Genomic DNA, 25,629 nt, shown 5'->3' with positions numbered 1-25,629 from the left:
TGAATGGGATGGATGGATGGATAGAAGGATGGACGGTTGCATAGATAAAATGGACTGATGGATCAACCATTGTGGGTTCCTATAGACAATGGTAATGGAGGAAGTGAGAAGTGCTGAGCTCTGCAGTTTCATCTACTATTGCTCTCGATGCTATTGGCACCATTTCCTCCAATGGAAGACCAATACTTTATTTCAGCAGTCACCAACCTTTCAGACCTCATGCACTACTAAATTTATTATTCTAAATCCCGTGTACCAAATATTGTGAATGTTTTTTAAAAGATAAATACATATGTAAAATAATGATCTTCCTAATGGTGCCTGATGAGGACTGTGGCAGCTCTGATTCAATGATCAGCTTATAGCAAAGTGAAGTATTACTATTGTTACTATTATCATTAGTTGTATTATCTTTGGTTTTACTAAAGTAATGTAAAGGATTTGTTTGCTTTTTTCCACTCAATATGGGTTTATTTCATTCCAATCTAAGACCAAACAAGGAATGATAGTTATCAAAGTCAATTTATTTAATGCCTATAAATATACCAGTTATAGAAAATACACAGCTAATGACCTTAGCTGTGTATTTTCTATAACTGGCATATTTATAGGCATTAAACTTACCTAATAGAGCATCTGAGAAATAAATAAAAACAAAAACAATGGGATGAGAATCGGTATAGGCGGAGCGGGGTGACTGTTGTAATGGTGGAGATAATACTGAAGCGTACGGCTCGGTAATGGTTGTCTCATACAACTTAATACTACACTGACGTCACGCTGCACCTCCCTTATTCGTTCATCTCTAGTACAGTTCTTGAATTCAGTGCAATATAAAGGTGAACATTGTCATTCACAATGTAAACATTTATTACAATATTATTTTTGTTTTATTATTAGTAAAACATAAAAATTACAAATAATTTCCAAATTTTTCTGTGGCCCACCAACATTTTCTCGTGGACCACCAGTTGCTGACCACTGCTTAATTTGTTTCAGTCATTTTACATAGCTCCCTGGGACAGTGGGAAACCAGTACCATCCCTACAAAAACGGAATGGTTGGGAGCCATGTGATAGGGTGTTCTCAAATCCAATTCGTTAGTTTGATAAATGTTCGTTGGTCCCAATGCGTTTCGTCATGAAGACATCTTCAAGGCAGGAACACAAAAAAGAGTGACTAAAATATTATTTCATTCCAGAGGTTGGGGATGTAAGGCTGTCATAGGCTGGTTAGACATGGATTGGGTACAAGAATATACGGGGAACGTGAAATAAGTTTATTAAAGAAACCAACAGACTGGCTTGTTGGTCAATATGCTCATATACATTCCCCCACATTCCTCAGTCCAGAACATACATAATCTTTCCATTAGATGTAGGCACTACTTGTAATGAATAAATGTGGCTTAAACATCTGTGATTTTGGAGGGGGTTGGTCTGGCATTCTAGTACAATGGCTGCATGAGAATGGAGCCAACTCCAAATCTTAGAGGAGGTCAAATCTTTCAAACCATGCCCAATACAGACAGATGTACTACTCTGATTATATGAAAGAGAAATCTCAATGATGAGTTCCAAACAGGAAAGATGGGTTTCAAGGCCATCAAATCCCATCGTTCTCTTCTAAAACTCATCAATGAGATTTCTCTTTCTATTGAACCAATAGGGGTGGGCGCCTCTACACCCAGGTGTATTCATGGGATTCCCCTACAATATGGAATCATTAATGTGATCATATCTACAACTTTTCTTAATGACCCTCCATACACAACTACTATCAAATATATATTCCAACTCTCATTTTATACTCTATAGTTAGAATCAATAAGCCCGAATACTATACGCGCAATACGATGATAAGATGTTAGGTATTGGCCATAGAAAACTGAAAAATTGGTTTTGGTGATGTGTAGGTGAGACTGTTTGTCCTTTAGTGAATAAACATTTGAAGAAACATTTTCATTACTTGGTCATGAGATGTATTTGTCCCATTTTGCTTTATTAGAGATGTGGGTACAGAACCCAGTAGTCCGGCTGTGCCCACTTGTATTTTCCATGGTTTTAGGACATCATGCGTTCTTCTTTGTCTCTCTCAGACTTCGATCTATCATGCCGTAAAGGATGGCAGCGCTATGGCTTAAAATGCTATATAAAGTCTTCAATCAAAAAACCATGGGATGTAGCCAAAAAAGACTGCGAAGAAATGAAGGCACACCTAGTGATCATTAATGAGGAGGATGAGATGGTGAGAATGTCTGGACACTTTTACAGGAGATCCTACTCTCTGCTCATTAAAAGAGCACTCCAAACACATTTTTCAAACTTTCCTACTCATCTTCTTCCCCCAACTCCTAGATTGTAACCTCTTTGGGTCCTGTTCTCCTTCTGTGTCTGTATCCGTCTGTCATATGCAACCCCTATTTAATGTACAGCGCTGCATATTATGTTGGCACTATATAAATCCTGTTTATTATTATTAATATTATTATTAATAATAATATTAATAATCCTTTTGTGATCCTTTTGTGATCTATGGCATGATACTTTCTGTGGGCGTTGTTGTCTGAAAAGTAAAACAAGTGAGGCAGTCACCTGAATTTCATGTTTATAACTCAACATTTATTTGCTTCTCTGTTATAATTCCACTTTCAAGTAGGAATATGGTAGGGGACTGATTCCGGGCAGCCTTTAGATAAAATGATTCCGATTTACCTGACTTTGTGGCTGTGTAGCTTTGGGGGGTCTGAACACCAATAATAAAAGTATTGGCTGAGCAAGGGATTTGGCCAGGTGCATGGAACGTGAATGTGCGGCATAGAGTGGTGGGCAATGTGGTGAAGCATGTTTTGTCTTTTGCATTTATTGGTCAGGACTAGATGGTGATGTGAAAGGACATTTTACTGCACCATGCCATCTGGCTAAAAATGCATTATAATGATATGTGCCAGAGCAGACCCACAATTAGGGGCATTGCCAACCCTGGTAAAATAGAACCCAATAAGGTCCAAGAGTGGCAAGAGATAAGGCGTAGAAGGGGAACAAGAAAGGGGTCTGCAGAAATTGGCCCTTTAGCCACAAATGAAGTTCCCCCTGAAAATATAATGTAGGACTTTATCAGAGACTTGGAGGGAAATGTGGAATTAATAGTAAGGTCAGAGGGTCCTTTCCTAAAGAAGAACTAAACTTACATCTGAAACATAAGTAGACTCCTTGTAGACCTAGGAACATCTCAATAAAATCTGGGGCCAAGCTAAGTATTAAAGTTCTAGCAATGCTATATGGGCCAAGGCAAAAAATTTAAGTGTGGTTAGAAAAGTTAAGTAGAGCATAAATACCCATGAGTGGGGAAACTTTCCCAAATTTTTCTCACTCGGTCCTTCTGGCTTGTTTCAGGAGAAATCTCCACAGCCCTCGGCCTATAGGTCATAGCACCATCTTAGCGATTGCTCTTTCTCCAAATTAGAAACTTCTTCCTACATGGACGTCTGTACAGGAGCCTGTACAGGAGCCAGAGAACACTCTGTACAGCACTGTGGTATATGTCAGAGCTGTCTAAATATATAATAATGATATGTGGGGAACATTAGAGTGTAAGCTTCAGTGGTACAAATAATTATGTGACTGGGTCAGTATATGGGGCAGAGCAGCCGTTCCCAGCCTGGGCTCTTTGGAAACCAAAGGTTCCTCCAGAAGTACCTAGGGGTTCTTTGAGCTGGGGATTTTTGACCTCCTATTTTGTGGTGCCTTGAAAAGAGGAACATTTATCCAATCCTTTAATGTAGAGGAAAATGTTCCCACTGACACCCAATAAATTATTTTTATTTAAGGGGTCCTGGACAGTTGAAAACATTTTTAAGGATTCCTCTGGGGTAGAAGGATAAGAATGACCAGTATAGAACATTGTACTATAGGCAGCAGCATAGCAAAATATCTTTGTACAAATGATAAAAACCCAGAATTTTTTGCCATCTAACAATTTCTATGTTTTGTCTTTCTGTAGAATTTCCTGAAACTTTTTTCCCAGAAGCAGTACCTGTGGGTCGGCCTCAGGGAGGATAAGCCCGGAGAATGGAAATGGGTGGACGGGACTCTTCTTAAGACACAAATGTAAGACAAATCTCCCCAAAAACCAGTTACCAGTGAGAAGTGTAACACAAATTAGGAACTTGGTACTCCGGGGGCCACATACTCTTCATGATGCCACTAAGTGAGGAATTACTTTTTATGGCCATTGGGAATTTTCTGTTGCTTGGGATTACAGAATTTGGGGAGTAGAGAATGGACTTGCTGGAACCCATTTTTGTATTGGATGGGGTGGGGTCAGCAGCAACTCTATTAGTTGTCTATGGGGCATGGTCCAACTTTTTTACATTTGTTGCTCCTGCCTGCCCCAGTGAAGCCCCACAATGACTATAACACATAATAATTCTCACGTGTCTATGTTCCACCTAGCCGCCACTTCTATTGCACCCGGCCACATACACACCTAGCAACATGCAATAGAAGTTGTCCTTCCTAACACATTCAAGCCCTTCAATGCAGCTTCTGATGGGATCATTGCACTACCTCTATGTGTTCCTTTATTCTGGGTACTCCATATCATCCCTTCATCTACACTTTGATGCCACTTATTATTAGTATGGAAAATTAAAGCGCTATCTTGATGGAAATGTAATTTTATCACCATCCAGCCACCCTTACTTGTCTCATTTACCTCTGATTTACAATCAAGGTACAGATAGTCCCCGGGTTACATATGAGGTAGGGACTGTAAGTTTGTTCTTAAGTTGAATTTGTATGTAAGTCGGAACAGGTACATTATTTTAATAAATGCATTTAGGACAGATGTTTGTCTCAACATATTATCAGGTTGCGTGTTGCCAGTTACTGTATAAATCTTCTACTGTATAAAAACTTCTGGAGCAAGCCGTGCTTTGATATGCAAAAATAAACATCTGCAGAGTTTGTCTTGGTCATTAAAGAGTTACAAGATGTTACAGCTCACCTCTTAAGATCACCCACAACCTCAGCTGTGTTTAGCAAAAGATTTCTTCTGCATGTTATGCAACCCCCCCCCCATCAAGCCTCCATCCTGCAGAGGAGCAGAGAAACCCCCTTTCATATCTAGGAGTCGTCCATATGTTGGATATCCTTAACTTGGGGACTACATGCACTAATGCTGCTAACAACATACCAAAGATGCCCATTTTCTCCAAATCCCAAGTGCGAACCCACCAGAGCAATCCCATTTTTCAAGTATAGAGCTTTTGTCACCAGCTGTCTATCTACCTTAGGTGCTCCTCAACCTCATCACTCCCACATATCAACGCCATTCTCCATACTTCCTGTGCAAGGTGGTGGCCAGGGTGGTATTAGGGATTTGCCTGGCTCTAGGGTTGGAGCAGGGGTAGGTAGCTGGGTTGGTGGTAGGATAGGTCTGGTAGGTACTTGGCTGGTTTTCCTCATGGTAGTCTTTGCTGCTCCTGGTTCAGGTTGGTCAGCCAGGCTTGCAGTAGCATAACATAAAGAAATATTGCAGAGCAACTGCAAGGACATGTAAGGCATTATTTACCATCCATACAAATACGAGTTTTTATGGACGGTAAATTTTGTTCTACAAGATGGAGATTGTATATATTGTTCTTGTTGTAAATGTTCTGCTGAGTTTTTTCCCAATTTTTAGAATCTCCTGTTTGTGCCCTGCTTAGCCTCACCCCTGGTCACTCGTGGCATTTGTTTTCTGTAGGTTCTGGGCAGGGAGACAGCCTGATAATGGAACTATTAAGAGAATCCTAGCAGAAGACTGTGTTCAACTGAGACAAGATGGATTGCATGACGTTATTTGTTTTGATAGCTACCAGTACATCTGCGAAAGGGTAATATATTGAATGGTGCCGCTCAACCTCAGGAAACGCCTCCCATCACCATCTGCTCATCTCTCCTGCTTCTTGGTTCAGTAATAAGGAATGTACTAATCTTCTGATCCTGACTTTCTCCAAAAGTTATCTGGTTGCTTTAGTGAATCTCTAACAGCTAAACCCAAAGCAATCTAAATCTAAAATTACAAATATCATATATTGTAGCTATTAGGTCCATCAATGAATTGACTGCATTCATTTTACCTCTTTTAAGCTTTTTCCTTTTCAGTTTCATCTGGTGATCCTTCCAGATTTGTTATCTACCGCTGCATCCATTTCTTCATGAGTAGGGAGGAAGATTACATTGATTTATAGAAGGCATTTGGCGAAACGCGTTGGGTAAAGAGACAAAAGCTTATAAAGACCCGATGAGATATTGTGCATCATTGTTATATTACATTGTAATGTATCAGCTCAATTTAATATCTGTTTGAAGCAAAGACGGACTTTGTTTAGTTAAGAAGCCTGCTACCCTTTTTTTGATTAAAGCACTTAGAGTTCAATGTTGCCACTAGAAAGCCCCTTTTACTTTTATTTATTCTTATATTCACATATAAACCTAAATTCCCTCCAAAATAAAAAATAATTTAAAAGTATTTTTTTTAAAAAAAACATCACTTTGTTAATATTGTTTAAGATTCATGTGTAACATAACAAACAATAAACACAATGCCTTCTTATACTACGGATACTTCCATTTTAAGTATTCTCTTCAGGGTTCCATTTTCTCGACACGATTTGGAGATGAAACTCTGCTTCCTCAGGGGAAGGCTCAGCCCAGGCTGTGTATGAAGGTAATCTGTACTTATATTTCTGGCAGGCCATGTCATCATGGTCGGCCTTTTCGGTGAAGGTATTTGACACAACTATGTTCACTTTTTTGCGCAGTGATGGGCTTAATGGGGCAGATTTTTATATGTTGTATTCTTAAATTAAAAACTGCTACAATATGGAAAATTGGACTGTGCCTGTTATTAAAGTAAATGAATATAATAAATAATGTTTGATAAATTATTTTATATTATTATTATTTTTGATATTTTATAATACAATAAAAATGTTTGAGAGGTGAGATGATCCGTATGATCGGGTGCTAAAAGTCGCGGTATGGATTGCTCACTTTAAATGCCTCCCACATACACATCTAAATTTTAAGTTTAAGCCATAAGTTTAGGGTTATCTAAGGACTACTACACCAATCATTTTACAGTCAACATAACAACATTTGAAGTGTTTCATTTTGTTGCCTTTTCATTGGGTAAACAATTTACCTTGGTATTATCTTTACAGTATTCACCAGAACCACTTCCATGGGTGCCCAACATGGCGACATTTAGCAATTTGTCTCTTGGGGAATATGGAATGACGAATGAGTGAACAGAAATGTCTTATTGTTGGCAAACAATGATCTGTATTGCAGTACTTAATATAAATACACCGGAGCAAAGATTTTGATTACAAAGTTTGATAAATGAATAATAAATACAACAATATTATGAACTGTCACAAAAGTAATGTGAATGAAATGAATCCAACCCACCATCTCTACGGACCACCAAATAAATCCGCAGGAGTCATTGGAGGTCAGGTAGCGTCTGTATTCAGGTGACTCCCTAAGCTGATTCCATGAGAACCAAGTCATATAGATCAATCAGGGCAGGTACCGGATACAAATCCCTTTTCCTGTATCTGAAGTCTCCCTTCTCTCTCTCAATGGTTTTATATTATTTTACATTAAATATAAACATAGCTATGTCCACTCTTGTGATACACAGTATCCAAACCCCATCTTGAAATACATTAAGCATGTTCAGCATCATACATTTCTTAAAACCCTCCAGCCCCCACGCGTTTCAGGAACCAGGCACAAAGCCCATACTGGTTGTAAACTAATCTCAGCAATAAGGTTCTAGCCTGATAGCGTTCCATGATCACAAGGAATTCTATAGTCAGTACATTTTTGAGAGATTTCAGTTATTGTTCTGCAGAAAGGCTACGGAGCTGGACAGGACCAGAGCATGGTGCCCACATCCTGCCCAAATTTGTTTGATGAACTCCGGGGCCCTATACCACCTGGACACTATTTTAAAACCAAGTTTCTATAACGTATTACTGAAAGAGGTCTTGTGCAACAAGCAGAGAATTCTATTCCTTTGGTCCAGTGTAAAACTGATTCCAAGTTCTGACTCCCGAGACTGCAAGAATGGAGGCAACAAGACTGATGGTGAAGCATGAGGCAAAGAGTAGAGTATAGATAGAGTATGTCTCATTACTCCAAATTCTGTCAGGGGTCTATTAAATTCCTAAAATAAAACAAAAAAACGACAGCTGAAGAAATCTCATAGATATTAAATCAAAGCTTTACACCCAACTCTGAGGCCTCAGAAACTGGTGAGCCACCTGTGATACAAATATATTTATGAGACTGGGTCCTAAATAGGGTCAGTAATGACGACCGCGGCAAATCGTGAGTTTCACCAGATTGGGTAGCAGGAGCTCCTAAGTGTTTGGCAAACCAAAGCCAAATGTTCTTTGGTCAATAGTGTGTTCCATACATAGGTAGGGGTCAGGTGTATGTAACATTCACAGTGCTGGGGTCAGATGGATGTGGTCTACATAGTTCAAGGGGCCACAAGTATAAACAGCTCTGTGTACCTCCATTAATAATTCTATTTTGTCAGCAGCACCCCCAGTTCCAAACACTGCATACATATATACATAGATCAGGGAACATTTACCTGTTCACCACCCGCTCACCATCTTCTCATCTCTTGTCCAAGCTCCCAGGAGAGGAAGGTGACCTCAGGGAGTGTAGGGTGGAAACCAGGAGCTTTTGTTAACCCTTGAATGGAATGATGCCTAGAACATATACAGTACCAGTGCACAGAGCTTTGTGGGTCAGTGCAAACCCAAGCTATCATAAATTTGTCCCAAACCCTAACAGTAATGGGAAGAAATCAATGGATCAAACCAAACTTCATTAGCTGTGGATTTATTATCGGTAGAGTACAGGATGACCAGTTTACAAACCATTGTGATTCCTGTGTAAATAATGATAATAATAATAATTTCAATTCTTCATGATTTGTTACTCAGATGTGATCAGCGGCTGACCACATGGGCCATCCCAGCTCCCAAGCATTGATCAATTACCATCAACATCAGACACAGTCCTCATCTAAGTGCTGCTCAGGTACAAAAGGAGATTTCTTGTTGAGGGTTGGATAAAATGTATTACTTTTTATGTGTTTTTAGCTCATTTTGATTTATGATTTCATTTTTCTGGGTCCAGGACTTTACAAAGCTACCGTATTCCTCTCTCATTAAGGAAAAGAGATGTGCAGATGGTGCTAGGAGGTCTTTTCTGAGGTTCACATTTCAGGATAATTCCCGCTCACAGATGTACAAGAAGCTCAGGGAGCAGACAGCATCATTCAAGCCATTTCCATCTCTCAGATGAGCGCAGTCTTCCTCTTTGGCAAACTCGTTGGGTTCATCCATCCGCCAGAACCTGCCAGAAATAAATGCCATGAGTGACCAGGGGTGAAGCTGATAATCTGCAGAACACAAACAGGTGATTCTTAAACCTTCTAAGGACCTAAAAGCTCTCATTACTTCACAAGAGAGAACATTCACAACAAGTGCAGTGTATAAAATGTCGCACTTGTCCAAGAAAATGAAATATTCCTAGAACAATGTCAAGGAATCGGATATGGGGGGTGGTCAGTATCTTACATTCTTGTATTATGAAGAGTTCCATCCACCCATCTCCATTCTCCAGGCTTCACCTCTCTGAGACCAACCCACGAGTTTTGGTTCTGTGAAAATGTTTCTAAGAATTTCTACAAGAAGACAAAATACAGAAATGATTAGTTTGTTGTGATTTTATTTAAGTTCTGTTATAATTAATTATTATATGTTTTTTTCTGAAATGTCCTACAATGCTGAACACCAAGCCAGACACATCCAAAATAACAAATGTACAAACTAAAAATGGTAAAATGGGTTTTTGACTTTTTACCTGGAAGAATTCCACCCAGGTGTTAGCAATAGGGGATTCATTGTTTGTTGGATGTTGTGGGCAGAACAATCGACTTTCTAATTATAACTTCAGAGGTTGAGCTTCAACATAATTTGGTGGAGCCAGATTTAGCAGTCTTCTTTCTGGTACTTTCTGGTACTTAAACACTGACATTGGTATAGGGGGAGCCACCAGTCTAAGAGGTACATTACCGCTGATCACTAGTGGAAAGGGGAACATATCTAACAGTCACATGTGCACCAGGGTAAATAACCATTGAAAAACCAATGTAATGTACCTAAACACCTACCAGCAATTTAAGGGTTATGTAACCAATAACCACCAAGGTAAGGGGTTCATGATCACTGATTACCAATATAAAACCTATCTAAGGGTAAATAACCACTAACCACCAACACAAGGTTACCTGACTAATGACCATTGTAAGGGGTGCATAAGTACTAACCATCAAATACAGTCATGAGACAAAATTAAGGTTTTATATATCAGTAAATAACAAAACATCATCTGGTTCCTACAAGGTTCAAAATTTAAATTTAAATTTAACTTCTAGAATTGGAACACCTATTGCTTGCCTGGAAGGGTTGCCAGGAGAAATCCTCTTCATTCTGAAATGAAAATCTTCTGTATTTTTAAAAAAGAACTTTGTGTACCAAAGTATTGAAAAGTTGAACATGAGGCCGTTGGTATGACAAGTAAAGCTTGGCTGATACTGGTTCACACAACAGGACAATGATCCCAAGCACAGCAACAAATCTACAAAATGATGGCCGACAATGAAAAGAATCAAGGTGCTGCAATGGCTCTGTCAAAGTCTAGACTTCAACCTGATTGAAATGCTGTGTTAGGAATCTAAGTGAATTGCCCATAAGTGACTGCCCCAAAAGTTCAATGAACTGGAGTTAGGTTGTAAAGAAGCGTGGGCCAAAATGCCCAATGACTGTTGTCTTTGTGTGTGACAATTACCAGATCACACACAAGCTTCTGCAGTATCCATAATAATGGTGAGCACTCTTACCATCTCATCCTCCCCATTGATTATTGCTAGGTGAGACTTCAATTGCGCACAGTCTTGTTTGGCGGAATCCCATGATTGAAGAATTGGAGACCTATAGTAACATTTGAGGTCATAGTACTTCCAGTCTTTACCACACAATAGATCGAAGCCTGAGGGACAACAAGAGAGGTTGGTGAGACTCATGCTGTCTTGTCACCTTGTCCTAGGAGGATCAAATTCCTAAACTTATGGGAAAGTCCCCTAATGCCCTCATTAGATATGGAAACGTTATATGTGATTGTGAGAAGATCAGCAACCAATGTGAAGGTTGTGGGATGTAGTCGCTCACCATTAAATCCATGGATATTTCAGTCAGCCATTTCTGTCCAGTTCTGAAGTTATTATTAGAATCAGTAGACCTGGCTGTTGTATTATATTATACAGGACACATGTATATACTGTAATATCCCATCATGTATGTGGAAGATGTCTTACAGGTGACCCTTAAGTATGAAGTTTGATCTGCTAATATTTTGCCCTCTTTGGTTCCTCCTTTAAAATGGTGATGATACTAGGGGGTGCTGAGAAGTTCCTGGCATTGCCCCCTTCCACACAGCCTACCTGCAGAAACTATAATATTACCAGTTACCTTAAAGCTAACAGGGAACACCACAATTTCTATTCCTGTGAACAGATATAGGGAAGTCTATTGGAAGGATCTGCAGAATGGATGAGGCGTGTTCTAGAATGATTTGCATGAAAAAAATTTTTTTAAGGAAAATTCGATCTCGATTGGCGAATTTACACCGGCCGTTCTCCCTTACAATTTCAGTAAGCGAGAACGGCCAAATTTGCCAGAAGATCAAGTTTAAAATCTCACTCGCACAGCCCTAGTTATCACCACTATCCTAGACATGCGCAAGCTTTTAGCTAAGTGAGTGCGGAAATGTTTGAACAGTGATCAGAAGAAGGAACGACTTGAAGCATCCAAAGCTGTTTTGGCAGCACAGGACTTTTTGGCTAGGTTAGTGACTGAGGATGAAACCTGGCTCCACATCTATGATCCTGAAACCAAGGAACAGTCAAAGGTATGGCGCCACAGCTGGTCCCCGTGGTCGAAGAAGTTCCAAACCCAGAAATCGTCCAAAAAAGTAATGGCGTCTGTTTTCTCGGACAAAGACTGTATTATGTTGGTGAACTACTTACCTCAGGGCTCTAGTATCACCGGACAGTACTATGCTAACCTCCTGGACCAGCTGAAGGAGGCAATGAGAAAGGAAAGTTGACCAAAGGGATCCTTTATTTGCAAGACAATGCACCTGTGCACACGTCCAACATTGTCGCTGCTAAATTTAACACCCTGGGTTTCCAATTGGTCCACCATCCCCCCTACTCACCTGAGCTGGCCCCTTCAGACTATTATCTGTTCCCGAATTTGAAGAAACATCTGAAGGGGACACGTTTTGAGGACATTTCTGACGTTAAAGATGCTGCTGAGAGCTGGTTTGCGGCCCAAGAAGTTTTATTTGAACGGTCTAGAAAAGCTGCAACTACGCTGTTCAAAGTGCATCAGTCTCAGGGGGAATATGTTAAATAAATGTGTTATTTCATAACTCTGACTCTCTTTTTTCTGGGCAAAGCAAGGAACGTCTCAGCACTTCCTCGTAAAACTTTTTTTGCTATCATTACATACCAAATTTTATTTCCAGGTCTCTACAATACACACGGTTTGTGGATGCCTGGAGGGGTTAGCATTGTGCTGTTATGACACCTACAGATGATGCTAAATCCCTATAAATGATAGGGGAGGGTCAAGGACAGTGAGAATAGGAAGCAAAGTGCTGGATATTACTGGATGTCCTCCAGTCCTGTAACAAAGATCAGTAGATTTAGTAAGGTTTTCAAAGAGCAGTCATGAAACCTGCAGATCTCTGTGTCTTCTGCTGGTGGCACTGTGGTTTAGCATGCCTTGAATGCACTTCTATTAGCAAACAGGAGGCGATACTTTGGAAAACCCCATGCTGGTTGCTAGTGGAATTACATGCAAGGATGCTAAACCACAGTGCCACCAACAGGCGACATAGGGAGCTTAAGAGTGCTTAAGAGTGTCTATAGAGGAACATGAATAGGGCGCTTCTATGGGATTCAGATAGAATTATGTGGGAGGTCACCAAGTCACCACAACAGCTAAGCAAGAACTAGGGTAGAGTTTAAGGAGAATGAAAAAAGAGGGAATGGGAGGAAATAAAATAAATGGAGGTAAGTTGCAGGAAAAGGGGGTACAAAAGTTAACTGAGAGAAGAGGTGTAAAGGTAACAAGGCTAGAACAGGTAAAGGGATCCAGAGAAGAACAACTCACAGGAAAAAAATAGGTTCTTAGGTGTGAAGCACCCAGCTGTATGAGGGTTATAATAGTGTGTAAACCCTTGTATTAAACATTACATGCGATCTTTACCTATATAAAATATATATATATATATATATATATATATATATATATATAAACTAAATCTTCAATATTTTGAAGATTGGATTCAGTTGGTCTTCTGATCAGGAAGTACGCACATTCCCAAAGTGGATCCCTGAGGTTAGGATTAAATCCCCCGTACCATTATGTTGCAGTGACTACAGCCAGGCACCAATGTATGTAGACATTGCAGGATAAGAACTGTTCAAACGTTTACTGAGGCTAGGACCCCTAATCTGACTCCATCTGCTCCTTTATGAACCTGAGGATGAATACTGTGCTACTAATACATAACTCTGAGTGAATGTGCACTATTTCCTCTAATATTACCTTTAAATATTTGATAAATGGTGGAATTCAGCTCTGTCACTTTACTCATCATACTCAAATCTGCAGAAGGAAAACAGACAACAATCTAACATTAATTTACATAAATAAATATAAAGCCAAATATAAATCTTTCTATAGCACCAACATATTCCATAGAGTCCATAGTTATATCAGTAAATATACTTCTGTGATCCGGGAAGCTCTGAGCACTACCAGGTTTATTATTCTTTATAATTATAGGAATATTATATTCCTTACCCTGCTGTGCCCGCCTTGTGTGCCATTCCTACATCCTCATGCCAGGAGAGGAGTTTGATAGGAACATGAGACTTGGTATATTGGAGATGTAGAACTATATGGAACAATTGGAGGGGGTGAGGATTAAAAATAATAAAAATATGAACAAGTTAGAAAAAGAGAAGAATTTAACTTGCTGAAATCATTTAATGTTGCCAACAAATGTTTCACAAGGTTTGTGGTTTCTGTTTGCAATGGTCAGCCCCAGGGAGGGGAACATTGTTCTGACATTGGGAAGGAAATAAAAAGCAGAACTAAACCTAATAAATAATAAATTGTGAGCAGGGTGCTTAATTAAAGAATTTATTTATCAGTACGGTTTAAACCCTCCAATGGAGCCCCAAAAATCTAACCCTTTGCCATGGCAAGGTTATAGATATTGTGATACTTACAGAACATAAACTGAAGAGATGTGAGGATTAACACGGCAATGAACAGGAAGGTTAGGAGGACCACCAGGATTTGCATTACCCCACCTGTACACACATTACCTAGAACAGGTATAATAGAGACCAATGTCAATGATTTTTCATGTTGTACATATTCCTTCATAGCTGTCTGTATAAGGTTTGGACTGGATTTAGATGAGAATAATATGTAATAGGCAAGTTTAAGGTCCTGGTCCAGTACTCACCAGACACCAGTCCCCAAATCTAGCTGTGTACTTTTTGCCTATACCAAGTACCCCACTCAGCCTCGGGAGCCTGAAAGGATGGCATCTGGGGAAGGACTGACCGAGGACCAGGAGCCCATAGATAATTCAGTACAGCAGAGACAAGTCCAGAATACAAAGCCGGAGGTCCCACACAGGTAACTAGACGAGGCATCCAAGGGTAAAGGCAAAGCAGATTCGGGGTCACAGGCAAAAAGTCGGGCCAGGGAGCATAAAATCACATGGTCAGGGAATAGGCAGAGACAGCAACCGTCAGCAACAGTAAATCCAACACCCCCCCGGAGAGGATAAACAGGCCATGGCATACTGTGGAGGCGCACATCACGGGATCAGCCAGATAAGTGTCTCCTAACAACATGTATTGCCTTCTGTGGTAAAGACTTTTTAATCGTTTTCCGGGCTTCCAGTGCTAAATATTCACATAGAAGATGAATGTGTCATGAAGATGAATGTGCCCTCAGGTGTCTACAATAGAACAGTAAGTTAGTTTTAGCTTGTGATGGTAACAACTTACCTTTGCCCTTGGGATTCTTCTGACCCCTGTGAAAAGCTTCTATAGAGACAAATGCACCGTCCTGATACGGGACCCCTGAAGGCAAACACAGAATGAAACAATTCCAGGCAAGGTGTGCAAGTGTGCACCTATTACAAAGGGTTGTATAGAAATGGGTTGTTACCCCAACTTCTAATGGAAAGGTGGGAGTTCTCTCTCCCCTGCTCACTTTGATTTTCACTCGTATGATTCACCAGCCACAGCTTGAGTAGAAAAGCCAGAAGTGTGAGAGCTGTGGTCTGTCTATATCACTGCCATCAGCAAAGCTTCAGACAAGTAAAATAAAATAAAGACACAGAAATCCAAGTAATAGATGTTTCCACACAGGATTCACACAACTTTCACAATGGAATCACTATGTGAACTTTTTTTTTAGCCTATGTGAACTAGGCTATAACTATGTGAACTTTTTTTTTAGCCTCACCTAACACCTCACTCTTCCACAAAGTGTTTTATAATAATTGCTTTGCAGTGATATGCGACCCCCCTCCATGGCAATGCCATAAAATTGCCAAAATACAAAATGAGGATTTCTGGAGTTTTTGTAGAATTAGGGAATGACCTTTTTCATTCATAGTAGATAATTATAATTGTTAGATCTCTGGAAAATGTTAAATCAAAAATGCCCCATTAGGCCAATGAAACTATAATATTACCTTAAAGCTAACAGGGAACTCCCCAATTTGTATTCTGTGAACAGATGAAGGGAAGTCTATTGGAAGGATCTGCAGAATGGATGAGCCGTGTTCTAGAATGATTTGCATGACTTAATATAAAGAATAAAGCAAATTCTGGACCTTTGAAACCATTAAAGCATTGTTTCCATTTCCCTTTAGCCCACCACACCATAACCTGTCTGGTTTTCCATCCAATTCCATTATATGCCTGAAAAAATATCTAACAAACAGCTAATATAAATCTATAAAATAATGTAAAATGAAATAACAGACTATATTCTGCTCCAGCTGAATCTACTTCAAATACTGCCAGGTTTCCGGCCTCATCCAACCCAGGATAATCCCAAAATTAAGTCTTACTATTGTCCATCTGAAGATCCTCATACGTCCTCATCTTGATCCTGAGGATTATAGGAACTCTGTGATCCCCGTCTATAGAACCGTCCTTGTCTTCTGTTAACTGTACAAAGAGGAAGTGATCTTGTCTACTGTTTTTGTGAACACATACAGGGAAGCTTACGCAGTTTTGCAATGATTATTTTAGATTTATTTTGATTTTCTATTCTGAGTATGTGTAGTGTAAAACTTTTTTAATTCTAGAAATGTACAGCCAAATGCATTTCGGTGTTCTAGTCTGAAATAACATGGAAAAAGTATGGTCCAAGTACAAGCACCACTGAAGACAATGGGGAAGAAACTTTGCCAGCTAGTTATGGTCTCATGAAAGTCATTCTTACCGGGGGAAGAGAGACCTCAAGGGGTTTAATGGCTGTATCCTAATGTCTTCTATTGTTTTCTATATTGGAAATTACAGCAGGTGGTGCCCAGATCCCACAGCGGGCGGCATTATGTCTGGCACCACTGCCTACTCCTCTCATTCTGCCATATTGAGCATGGAATATGTCTGGAATACAGAATTAGCGCCAACAGACATGTTCATATTCTTTTGTTACTTATATTATCACTTAATTATTACTTATATATTTATATCATTGGCACAAAGTGTTTGCGACATGTATCAATTCTTCCAACACTCCTGCTATAGCGATAACAATTATGAACAAATATCAGGGGTATTTTCAAATAAATAAATCTAATATTTTTTATAGGTGGAATTAACAAAGGTGACTGTTCTGTTGCACTTTATTTTTTTCATTGGTACAATTTACAAGGATTACTGCTTTGAATTATTTTATTTTTTATTGAAGGTGACCACTCAGGTTTTCATAAATGATATATTTCTGGAATTAACCACACTGACTAAAATAGCTTTATAAAAATTATCACCAAAATGTGGAATCCAATCCCCTGTTCACAAATGTCCACACTAAGAATGAGGGAGAAAGCCTTTAGGTTGAGGCCATTACCTATATGGACAGTGTAGAAGCTGAATCTAGTGGGAACATTGCTGTGTAGGGAACTGGCTTTCCTATCTGCCAGCTGTAACTTTGTAAAATGTGGCATAGACCGCATTGGTAACTGGCATCTAGAGCTGGGTGTAGTCTATCGTCAATGACACCCAGAACTGTGCAATACAAATATAGTGAATGGAGTACTAACAGGCGGCACCAACAACAGCAACAACAGGAGGAGGCGGTGGGCTTTGAGACAGAACGTGGATGGCATTGGTAACAGGCATTTAGAGCTGGGTGTAGTCCATCGTCAATGCCAACTCGAAGACCAAGATGTTTTGTGTGCCAGCACTGTTGCTGTGGTCTGTGGTGCCGGAAGCGTTAGGAAGGTAGACAATATTGCTAGTTTGCATCATGAAGTGGATGACATGATTGCCAACCCTCAATCTTACTTAGCTGAAAAAATAGGCAAAGGCAATGGTACCTATCAGTGTGGCAGTACTGGCAGTTTTCATCTGCAGTTTATCACTGCAATCAGCTGAAATGTGAACTAAATTGCTAGCTGGCACAATGGCAAGCACGACATTGGCGATGAATGCCACTCCTGTATGTTGCAATAACTAGCAGAAAAATTCAACCGAGGCAGGCTCAGCTGACAGGGTGTTGGTGATACCCAGCCACAGACTCAGCGCAAGAGCAGTGAGGGATCACAGGGACATCTTGGTTGGCCTAGTGAGTCCTTATGTCAGTCAATCAGTGACATCTGCAGTGGGGTATGATAGTTGTTAGTAATCCACCTTTCGTTTATTTTTAAAAGGTGAGGCGCCTGACATTTTCCAGGGACAGTCGTGATTGGTTGTCCATTACCACTCTGCCAGCAGCACTGGAGGTTCTTTCAGACAGAACACTGAATGCTGGGCACCAAAGAATGTTGATGGCATACTGTGCTGGCAGTGCGGGCAGTACGGGCAGATTGCAAACCTGTTGACCCAAAGGTTAATGGCGTCACTACTGTCAGGACAGGCATCCTCCTCATAACTGCTGTCATCAACACCACCACCACCACCTTCCAGAAAAGAGCCAACGTAATCGTGCCCCATGCGCTTCATCCGTTCTCGATGGTTATGCCCCTGCACTTGACTTGTTTGAGGTGGCCCCATCAGGTTTCACCAGGCATCGAGAAAATCCCCCCTGCCTTGGCCTAGACTTTTGGATGTGTGCGGCCTGCTGCCACTACTGCTGCTGCCACCAATACAGGAGGATACCGAGGAGGATGTGTCTGCCTGAGCTCCCTCTGTGGAATGTGGTGCGCGGAACTCCTCACACAGCCAGTAGCATAGTAATCTGCTCAGGTGGGTCACCTTTTCTTTCTCTTGTGCCGGGTTGGGTAGAAACTGTGACATTTTGTCTTTGTAGCGGTGATCCAGAAGGGTGGCCAGCCAGTAATCATCCTGCTTTTTGATACTGTAAAAGCGGGGGTCCCTTGGTAAGCATCGCAACATGTATATGAAAGAGGGGTTCCCTGGGCTCATCCTCCTCCTGTCCCTCAGTAGGAGCCAAAACATCTTCCTCCTCATCACCCACCTCCTCCTCTTCCAGCTGCAGCAGTTCCTGTTGTTCCATCGCCCGCACAATCCCTGGGATGTGACAGCACAAATGTGGGTTGGATGGGTCCTGTCCAGCAGCCCCAACATGGTCTCCCTCATCATCATCCTCATAATCATCTTCCTCCTCCTCCTAAACCTCCTGATACTGGCCAGTGTCCCTTCTTGCTCCTCCTGATACTGGCTGTGCGCTATGGCGTGTAATGCCACCCTCATCCTTCTCCCCCATTTCTTGCCCTCCTCTCCCATCGCCACTTTCCATCAGGCCAAAGGGGGTCAGTACCTTGCACAGCGTCTCCATCTGCAGCCACTGGTCACTGGTAAAATATCTCAGTTGTGTGGCTGTACCAAGGGCGTCGCTGCCTCCATGCACCACGCTGACCAAGTAATGGTGGATGGCTAGCTTTTGCTCACACAGAAGCTGGAGCATGTGCAAGGTGGAGTTCCATCTAGTCACAGTGTCACAAATCAGTCTATGCGGTGGAAGCCTCTGTTGGCGCTGGATCTTCCTAAGTGCCGTAGCGGCAGTAGAGGATCGACATACATGGCTGCAGATGAAGCAAGTCTGTCTCACTATGTCCTGCAGTCCTGGGTACGTGTGGAGGAACTTCTGCACCACCAGGTTCAGTATGTGCGCAAAGCAGGGCACATGGGTTATGCAGCCCATGCACAGCTTGGCCACAAGGTTGGCCCCGTTGTCACACAGTACGTTGCCTGTCGTGAGCCGGGGGGGCGTCAGCCAAGCCTTAACTGCCCCCGTCATACCCTGGAAGAATCATGATTATGAAAAACTGATATAGACGGTATGATGATATAATGACAACATTGATCACCTAAAAAGTTTACTTCTTCTCATTACTTCACAACAAAAACCCAATGCAGGTCTATATTTTAATTTAACAAACTGATATCTCCATTCAGACACCCCTGAGCCAATGGTCACTGCATACCACAACCCAATCACCCTAATGAACTATTAGAGGGACAAAAAAACAAACACTCAACTGATGAAAGTATTGAAGGAATTTCAACATTTGTCCAGTTTTAGAAAAAAAAAAATAAAATCATTAAGCATTACCACAACTAACCGGAATTCTTTTTATTCAGCAATATTATTAATTCCATTCTACATTGATTAGAAGATGGTAGGTAGGTAGGTAGGTAGGTAGGAGGTGTGACCAATTTAATTTTCCTTTTTTTTGAAGAAGAAGAATTTCATCCACTGTATATGGCAGTTAAAAGAGGTCTCATGGTCTTCTCTTCCCTTTGGTCATTCTCTCTCATTCAGGCGTTGATCCTCTTTGTGATAAAGACTCGATGTACTTTGACCTCAAATGTTGGAGAGAATGAGATGGTAGGAGAGCCGGGCACCAATATGTGTGATCCTGGCGGGGTACCTTCTGATATCCACCATTAGTGGGCAATACCCAGGGTTTGCTGGAGGAGGAAATCACAAGGCAATCACAATCGCTGTATTTTAACAATTCTGTCTTTTTCTTTTTGAAGAATTTCGTTTGTACATTTTCACTGGGGTATTATATATGGGTCTCCAGGTGAAGCCTGGAGAATGGAGATGGGTGGACGGAACACCTCATAATACAAGAATGTAAGATACGGACCTCCTGTACTCTGTATCCAATTCATTGATTCATTGCTCTGGAAGTTCATATTTATGCAGATTGATTGTTAGCTCCCTCATGAAAATATATTTGGAGAGGAAAGGAGAATTGTTAGGAATCATCTGCTTAGTATCAGCTTCACCCCTGGTCACTTATGACATTTGCTTTCCTACAGGTTCTGGAATGAGGGCGAGCCCAATAAGAAAATCAAAGGAAAACACTTGGCTCATCTGACATTGTTCTCATAACTTTTCATACATCTATGGGAGGGAATTTCCAGGAAATGTGCTGCTGAATGGAGGAAAATAAATCCATACCTTTGCTTGTGCTTTTATTGAAGGCTATGATTGTAAAAGTTTAAACACAGTATTACCATGATAATTATTGGAGCACCTGTTGGAACATCTTATAGAAAGTAAAAGAAATTTGTCTCTTATGTAGATCCAAGGTGAAGTTGTGCCAGGAAATGAGAGTTTTAGATATATCTGTCCATCTTGGTTGGATCACCAGGTGATGCTGGAGAGATATGAGAAGCTATATGTGACTACACAAATCAATGGGCTGATTGTTGAATTACAGACAATGGTCAGTGCTGATATATTTATGTGCTTTGTCTTTTCCTTGGCAGAGCTGTGTGCTATAGTATTATGTCATATGGCTGAGTAACAGGAAATGTGGGTTTGGGTCTTTCACCCAGGATCTTCATCTAGGATCTTCTCTCATTCTTGCTAATGGGGATTTTGTTCCCGTTGATGTATGTGAATGTCAAGGTGCCACTGACTGCTTTCTGATTCCAGGGATCGCCATAAATTCCAGTGCCAAGCTGAAAAGGAGGTCGAGAGCTTGGACCATTCCAAGGATATAAAGGATACAGCATGGGGTATATACATTACCCTAGAGACGGCCAGTAGTGTCAGCCAAACTCTACTGCACTCTGCATTCTACTTGTACTCTGCTGTCCATAGAATACTAACAGTGAGGACCCCATTGTGGTGCTGCTGCCATCTTCCCAGTCGCAGCTTGGGTGGGTCCTGATTCAGGTTTGTGTGTTCCCATATTTGTGGGATCCTGCCACAGTTCCCAGCAGTTCATCCAGTAAAGTCCCATGCTACCCACCAGATTTAATACACCACACCACTGCACATGTTTGCACTCCCTGATGCACCCGTGCAGGTGTCATGTGGCCACAAGTGTGGCACGCACATCCATTTAAAGATATGCACAAATAATTTCTATCCTTGCAGGCAGGGTCAATGTCATAAGTCTGGCCTGATTCCAGCCTGCTACCTGCCATGACCTTTGCTTAGATACCAGTAACGTCCCTTTACCTGCCTGCTCCCTAAATACACCTAATCCTGGATGGGGGGGGGGGGATTTTTTATCCAACATTTATTCGATGACCTTTGTGAACCTAAGAATGGGCACTGTGCTACTAATGTACATAACTGAGATTTAATACAGTTACATTTTGTAAAACGGTGAAATTCATCTCTTCCACTTTACTCATCATATTGAAATTTGCAAACAGACATGAATCTATAAATAATTTTACCTAAATCATTATAAACCAAATATATAAATATATTATTATAATTGTTATATATTTTAATAGCACCAACATATTCCATAGAGTCTATAGTTATATCAGTAAATATCCTTCTGTGATCCCGGAAGCTCTGAGCACTTCACGATTTATATTTGATCCGTGTGACTGAAGTTCTGAAATCTCATTGCACTCAGACACAAGTCAGCTCATAGCTATCAGTGTCCTTACCCTGCTGTGCCTCATGCCAGGAAAGAAGTTTGATAGGAACATGAGATATTTTATATTGGAAGATATTGGAAGACGTAGAACTGTATGGGATGTTGGAAGGGATGAGGATTAGTAATAAAAAAATGAACAAATTTGAAAAGAGGAACAATTCAGTTTTCTAATATCCTTTAGCATTGCCAACAAATGTTTCACAAGGTTTGTGGTGTCTGCTATATTCACCCCAGGCAAGGGATCCTGATATTAGGAAGAAAAGAAAAAGCAGAACTAAACCTTAAAAATAATAAAATGTGAACAGATGGGTTCCTTCTTATTTCTTCAGCTATAAATAAACTTACTAACCTGATGGCATTTTCCTACTAAACCCATCTGTCCTCGCTCCTATGCAGTTCTTTTGATGCCTTGGAAAGCGGGTCTGTTAGGTCTTGTCCTGTTCTGGCTTCTCTCTTCTTTCTGGCACAGATTGACTGTAGACGTGGCCATCTTCTTTCTGTGGGTTCTGCTCACTTCTCTTGATCTTGCACTGTACAGTGTGGTATACCACCCTTGTAGGATCACGTTTCTGGGGTAAGACTGCCGGAGAGGTGGATGAAGCTCACTGGAGACAATAGGTTTGAATCTGACCCGCAGTGAGTTTTATTAAAAAGTTGTATAAGATAAAACAAAAATAAATCCAGGCCAGTCAGGCACTTACTATACAGCAGGCAGATTCCTCTCTACCAGTTGGTGGCCAACCCAGCCAACTTTTTCTCATGTACATTCAGTTTCCCCGTCTTTGATTTGGGACAGTACCGCACCTAGTCCCACCTCGGAGGCATCAGTCTGAACAACAAACTCTCCTGTGAAGTCTGGAGTCACCAACACTGGTTGTACACAAAGAGCCTGCTTCAGAGTCTGAAAAGTCTTCTCGGCTTCGGGGTTCCACTTAATCATGACAGAACCTTTGTGAGGTCTGTCAATGGGGCTGCAATCAAAGTAAAATTAGGAAAAAAGCGCCTTTAATAGCCGGTAATTCCCAAAAAGGCTCTGACTTGTTTTTTATTTATAGGCTGTGGTCATTTTTGAATTGCCCCAATTTTATTATTTTGGGGCTTAATCCCACCTTGACCAATGACATACCCCAGGTACTTGGCCTCCTCCATGCCTTTACAACACTCCTTAGGGTTGGCAGTCAGTCCCGCTTTCCCTGTACCCGAGGCAGGTGAGTTTCCAAGTCCGGCCTGTGAATGATTACATCTTCCAAATATGTGGCCCCGTACTATTGATGAGGTCTCAAAATCTAGTCCATTATTCTCTGGAAGGAGGCAGGAGCACCGTGCAAGGCAAAAAGTAACACTTTGTACTGAAATGACCCCTCTGGGGTAGAAAAGACTGTCTTTTCTTTGGCGCTGTCAGTCAGGGGTACTTGCCAATCCTGAGCCGATTTTACCAGCGGACCCACCAGGTCCATGCCAATTTTTTCAAAGGGTACTTCAATGATTGGTAAAGGTATCAGGGGGCTGCGATAATGGGGCATTGGAGCTGAATACTGACACTCAGGATATGACTCACAGTAATCCCGGAAAGCTTTGATTAACCCAGGCCAAAGGAACCTCTGGGTTATCCGTTCTCTCGTTTTCTCCATCCCCAAGTGTCCGCCCATTATATGCCCATGGGCAAGATCCAATACTTTCTTTCTTTATGGCTTAGGAAAAAATTAGTTGCTCAATCACATCATCACCTTGGTTCTCCACTTGTTACACCAATTCTTTCCTCAATCTCGCAATGTAAGGGAAGGACTTGTATCTTCATCAAAACGTTTGCCATAATTTACTTTTACATTTTCCCATTCTCTATTCAGCGTGGGATCTCTCAATTGCTCAGAAAGAAAATCATCTCTTTTCACTTCCAAATCAGGCATACAATCGTGTGCGTCTGCGGCATCAGAACTAGGCAATGCATTGTGAACACTGACCTCAGCATGTCTCCTCTTGGCCTCCAGCCATTACAGAGAAAGGGAAGGATATATCGCCTTCATTAGTCACACCTACAGTTACTCCTTCTGAAATACTGTCAATTGGGACAGGGCTGATTCCCACAGGCTGACCTTCAGGGGACCCATGCTCCTGAATCCTGTTTTACCACAACTTCCAAAAGTATCGAAAATCCCTCCCCACTATGGCGTCATGAAACAATGTGGGAACAACACCTACCATATGTGTGGCCGAGCCCCAAGGGGTATCAAGTTCGACCACAGTAGTCACGGGTATCCACATGTAGACAAATGACCCCTATAGTGTTAGGTTGGTTTTTGGACAGACACACAAACTCGGCTTTTACCACAGTTACAAGGCTTCTTCAGAACAGCAAAGCAGGGAAAGGTTTTTCATAATCCGCCAACACACACATTTGTTTCCCAAGACTGCTTTGCTAGCTGCAGTACACACCACCTGAGCAAACAAAGATAAACGTTTTTTCAGAAAATCACATTGCATTGGCTCATAGGTTATTGGACAATGAGCAGCAGTATGTCCTAACCCTTGGCAACGAAGATGTTTTACACTTTCTCCACTCAGTCCTCTCAAAGGCCACCTGGCCCTTCTGCCCTCTTTGCCCCTCTCTAGGCCTTATGCATACAGTCTCTTCACAGTCTGAAACAGTCTTATTACTTTTCCCTAGACCCATATCCCCTGGAACAAGTCTTACCAGGGGTTCCTGGAGATCTCTCTCGATGGGAGACAGTCCGCTCCAGCACTGGAATTGTTAACCCATTCTCAGCTGCACGATATTGCTCCACCATTTCCACAAGCTGGTCCACCAATTTGGGGTCTCCATAGGTTACTCATCTTCTCAGAGTGGCAGGCAGTACATGTAGATAACGATCCATAACGACCCGCTCTATTATCTCTGGAGCCGATAAGCCCTCTGGCTGTAGCCATTTTCTTATAAGGTGTATAAGATCATAGATTTGTGAACGTGGCGGTTTTCTGGGCTTGTACCCCCAGTGGTGCACTCTCTAAGCTCGGACCGCTAGCGTTACTCCCAAACGTGCAAGGATCTCCGCTTTAAGGTTTTCAAAGTCCAGGGCAGCCTCAACAAGGAGAAATATACCTTCCCTCAAAGATGACTCCTTTTGTCATGTCACAACAGGTACAAGTTCAGATGACACGTTTTTCTGAAAATGTAAAAATAAGTGCCAATGTTTCTGCACATGTATGAGATCAGCACCTATTTTTACATTCTTGGAAAGCCCCCTATCTAAGGCATCCACAGCAGGAACAGCCCACAGCTTCTTGGGATAATTGACTATGTACACCAGAAGGCTGCGAGTTTCCCATTCAGTCTTTA

At 41.3% G+C, this 25,629-nt stretch overlaps 2 protein-coding genes and 1 long non-coding RNA gene across 5 annotated transcripts in view; 1 reads left to right on the top strand and 2 right to left on the bottom strand.

The window, feature by feature from the left end:
* LOC140322659 (hepatic lectin-like) overlaps positions 1 to 6,877 on the top strand; it is a 12,864-nt gene extending 5,987 nt beyond the window's left edge. The window contains exons 5-8 of the mRNA XM_072399211.1: positions 2,099 to 2,247; positions 4,003 to 4,109; positions 5,749 to 5,878; positions 6,150 to 6,877. Coding sequence (XP_072255312.1) covers positions 2,099 to 2,247; positions 4,003 to 4,109; positions 5,749 to 5,878; positions 6,150 to 6,206 — 443 coding nt within the window. The 3' untranslated portion in view covers positions 6,207 to 6,877. The remainder of the gene's footprint in view (positions 1 to 2,098; positions 2,248 to 4,002; positions 4,110 to 5,748; positions 5,879 to 6,149) is intronic.
* A 2,019-nt stretch (positions 6,878 to 8,896) lies between these two features.
* Positions 8,897 to 16,433, bottom strand: LOC140322657 (hepatic lectin-like). 3 transcript variants are annotated; one of them, XM_072399208.1, is made up of 7 exons: positions 16,317 to 16,432; positions 15,241 to 15,315; positions 14,446 to 14,544; positions 13,757 to 13,816; positions 10,981 to 11,129; positions 9,656 to 9,762; positions 8,897 to 9,431 (listed from the first exon to the last, which is right to left on the bottom strand). In XM_072399208.1, exons 1-7 carry the CDS (start codon positions 16,348 to 16,350, stop codon positions 9,299 to 9,301), a joined length of 657 nt encoding a protein of 218 aa, XP_072255309.1. In that variant the 5' UTR covers positions 16,351 to 16,432; the 3' UTR covers positions 8,897 to 9,298. The 3 variants fall into 3 exon arrangements, with proteins under 3 accessions (XP_072255309.1, XP_072255311.1, XP_072255310.1); XM_072399210.1 differs by lacking the exon at positions 14,446 to 14,544 and having other exon boundaries at positions 16,317 to 16,433; XM_072399209.1 differs by lacking the exon at positions 15,241 to 15,315 and having other exon boundaries at positions 16,317 to 16,392.
* A 3,683-nt stretch (positions 16,434 to 20,116) lies between these two features.
* On the bottom strand, positions 20,117 to 22,947 carry LOC140322656 (uncharacterized). The gene is made up of 2 exons (XR_011919220.1): positions 22,645 to 22,947; positions 20,117 to 20,349 (listed from the first exon to the last, which is right to left on the bottom strand). It is a non-coding gene; the product is annotated as an uncharacterized lncRNA (long non-coding RNA).
* Positions 22,948 to 25,629: the final 2,682 nt, after the last annotated feature.

The sequence above is a fragment of the Pyxicephalus adspersus genome, chromosome 2 (assembly GCF_032062135.1).
Source record: "Pyxicephalus adspersus chromosome 2, UCB_Pads_2.0, whole genome shotgun sequence".
NCBI lineage: Eukaryota > Metazoa > Chordata > Amphibia > Anura > Pyxicephalidae > Pyxicephalus > Pyxicephalus adspersus.
This window is presented reverse-complemented; position numbering and strand designations above follow the sequence as displayed.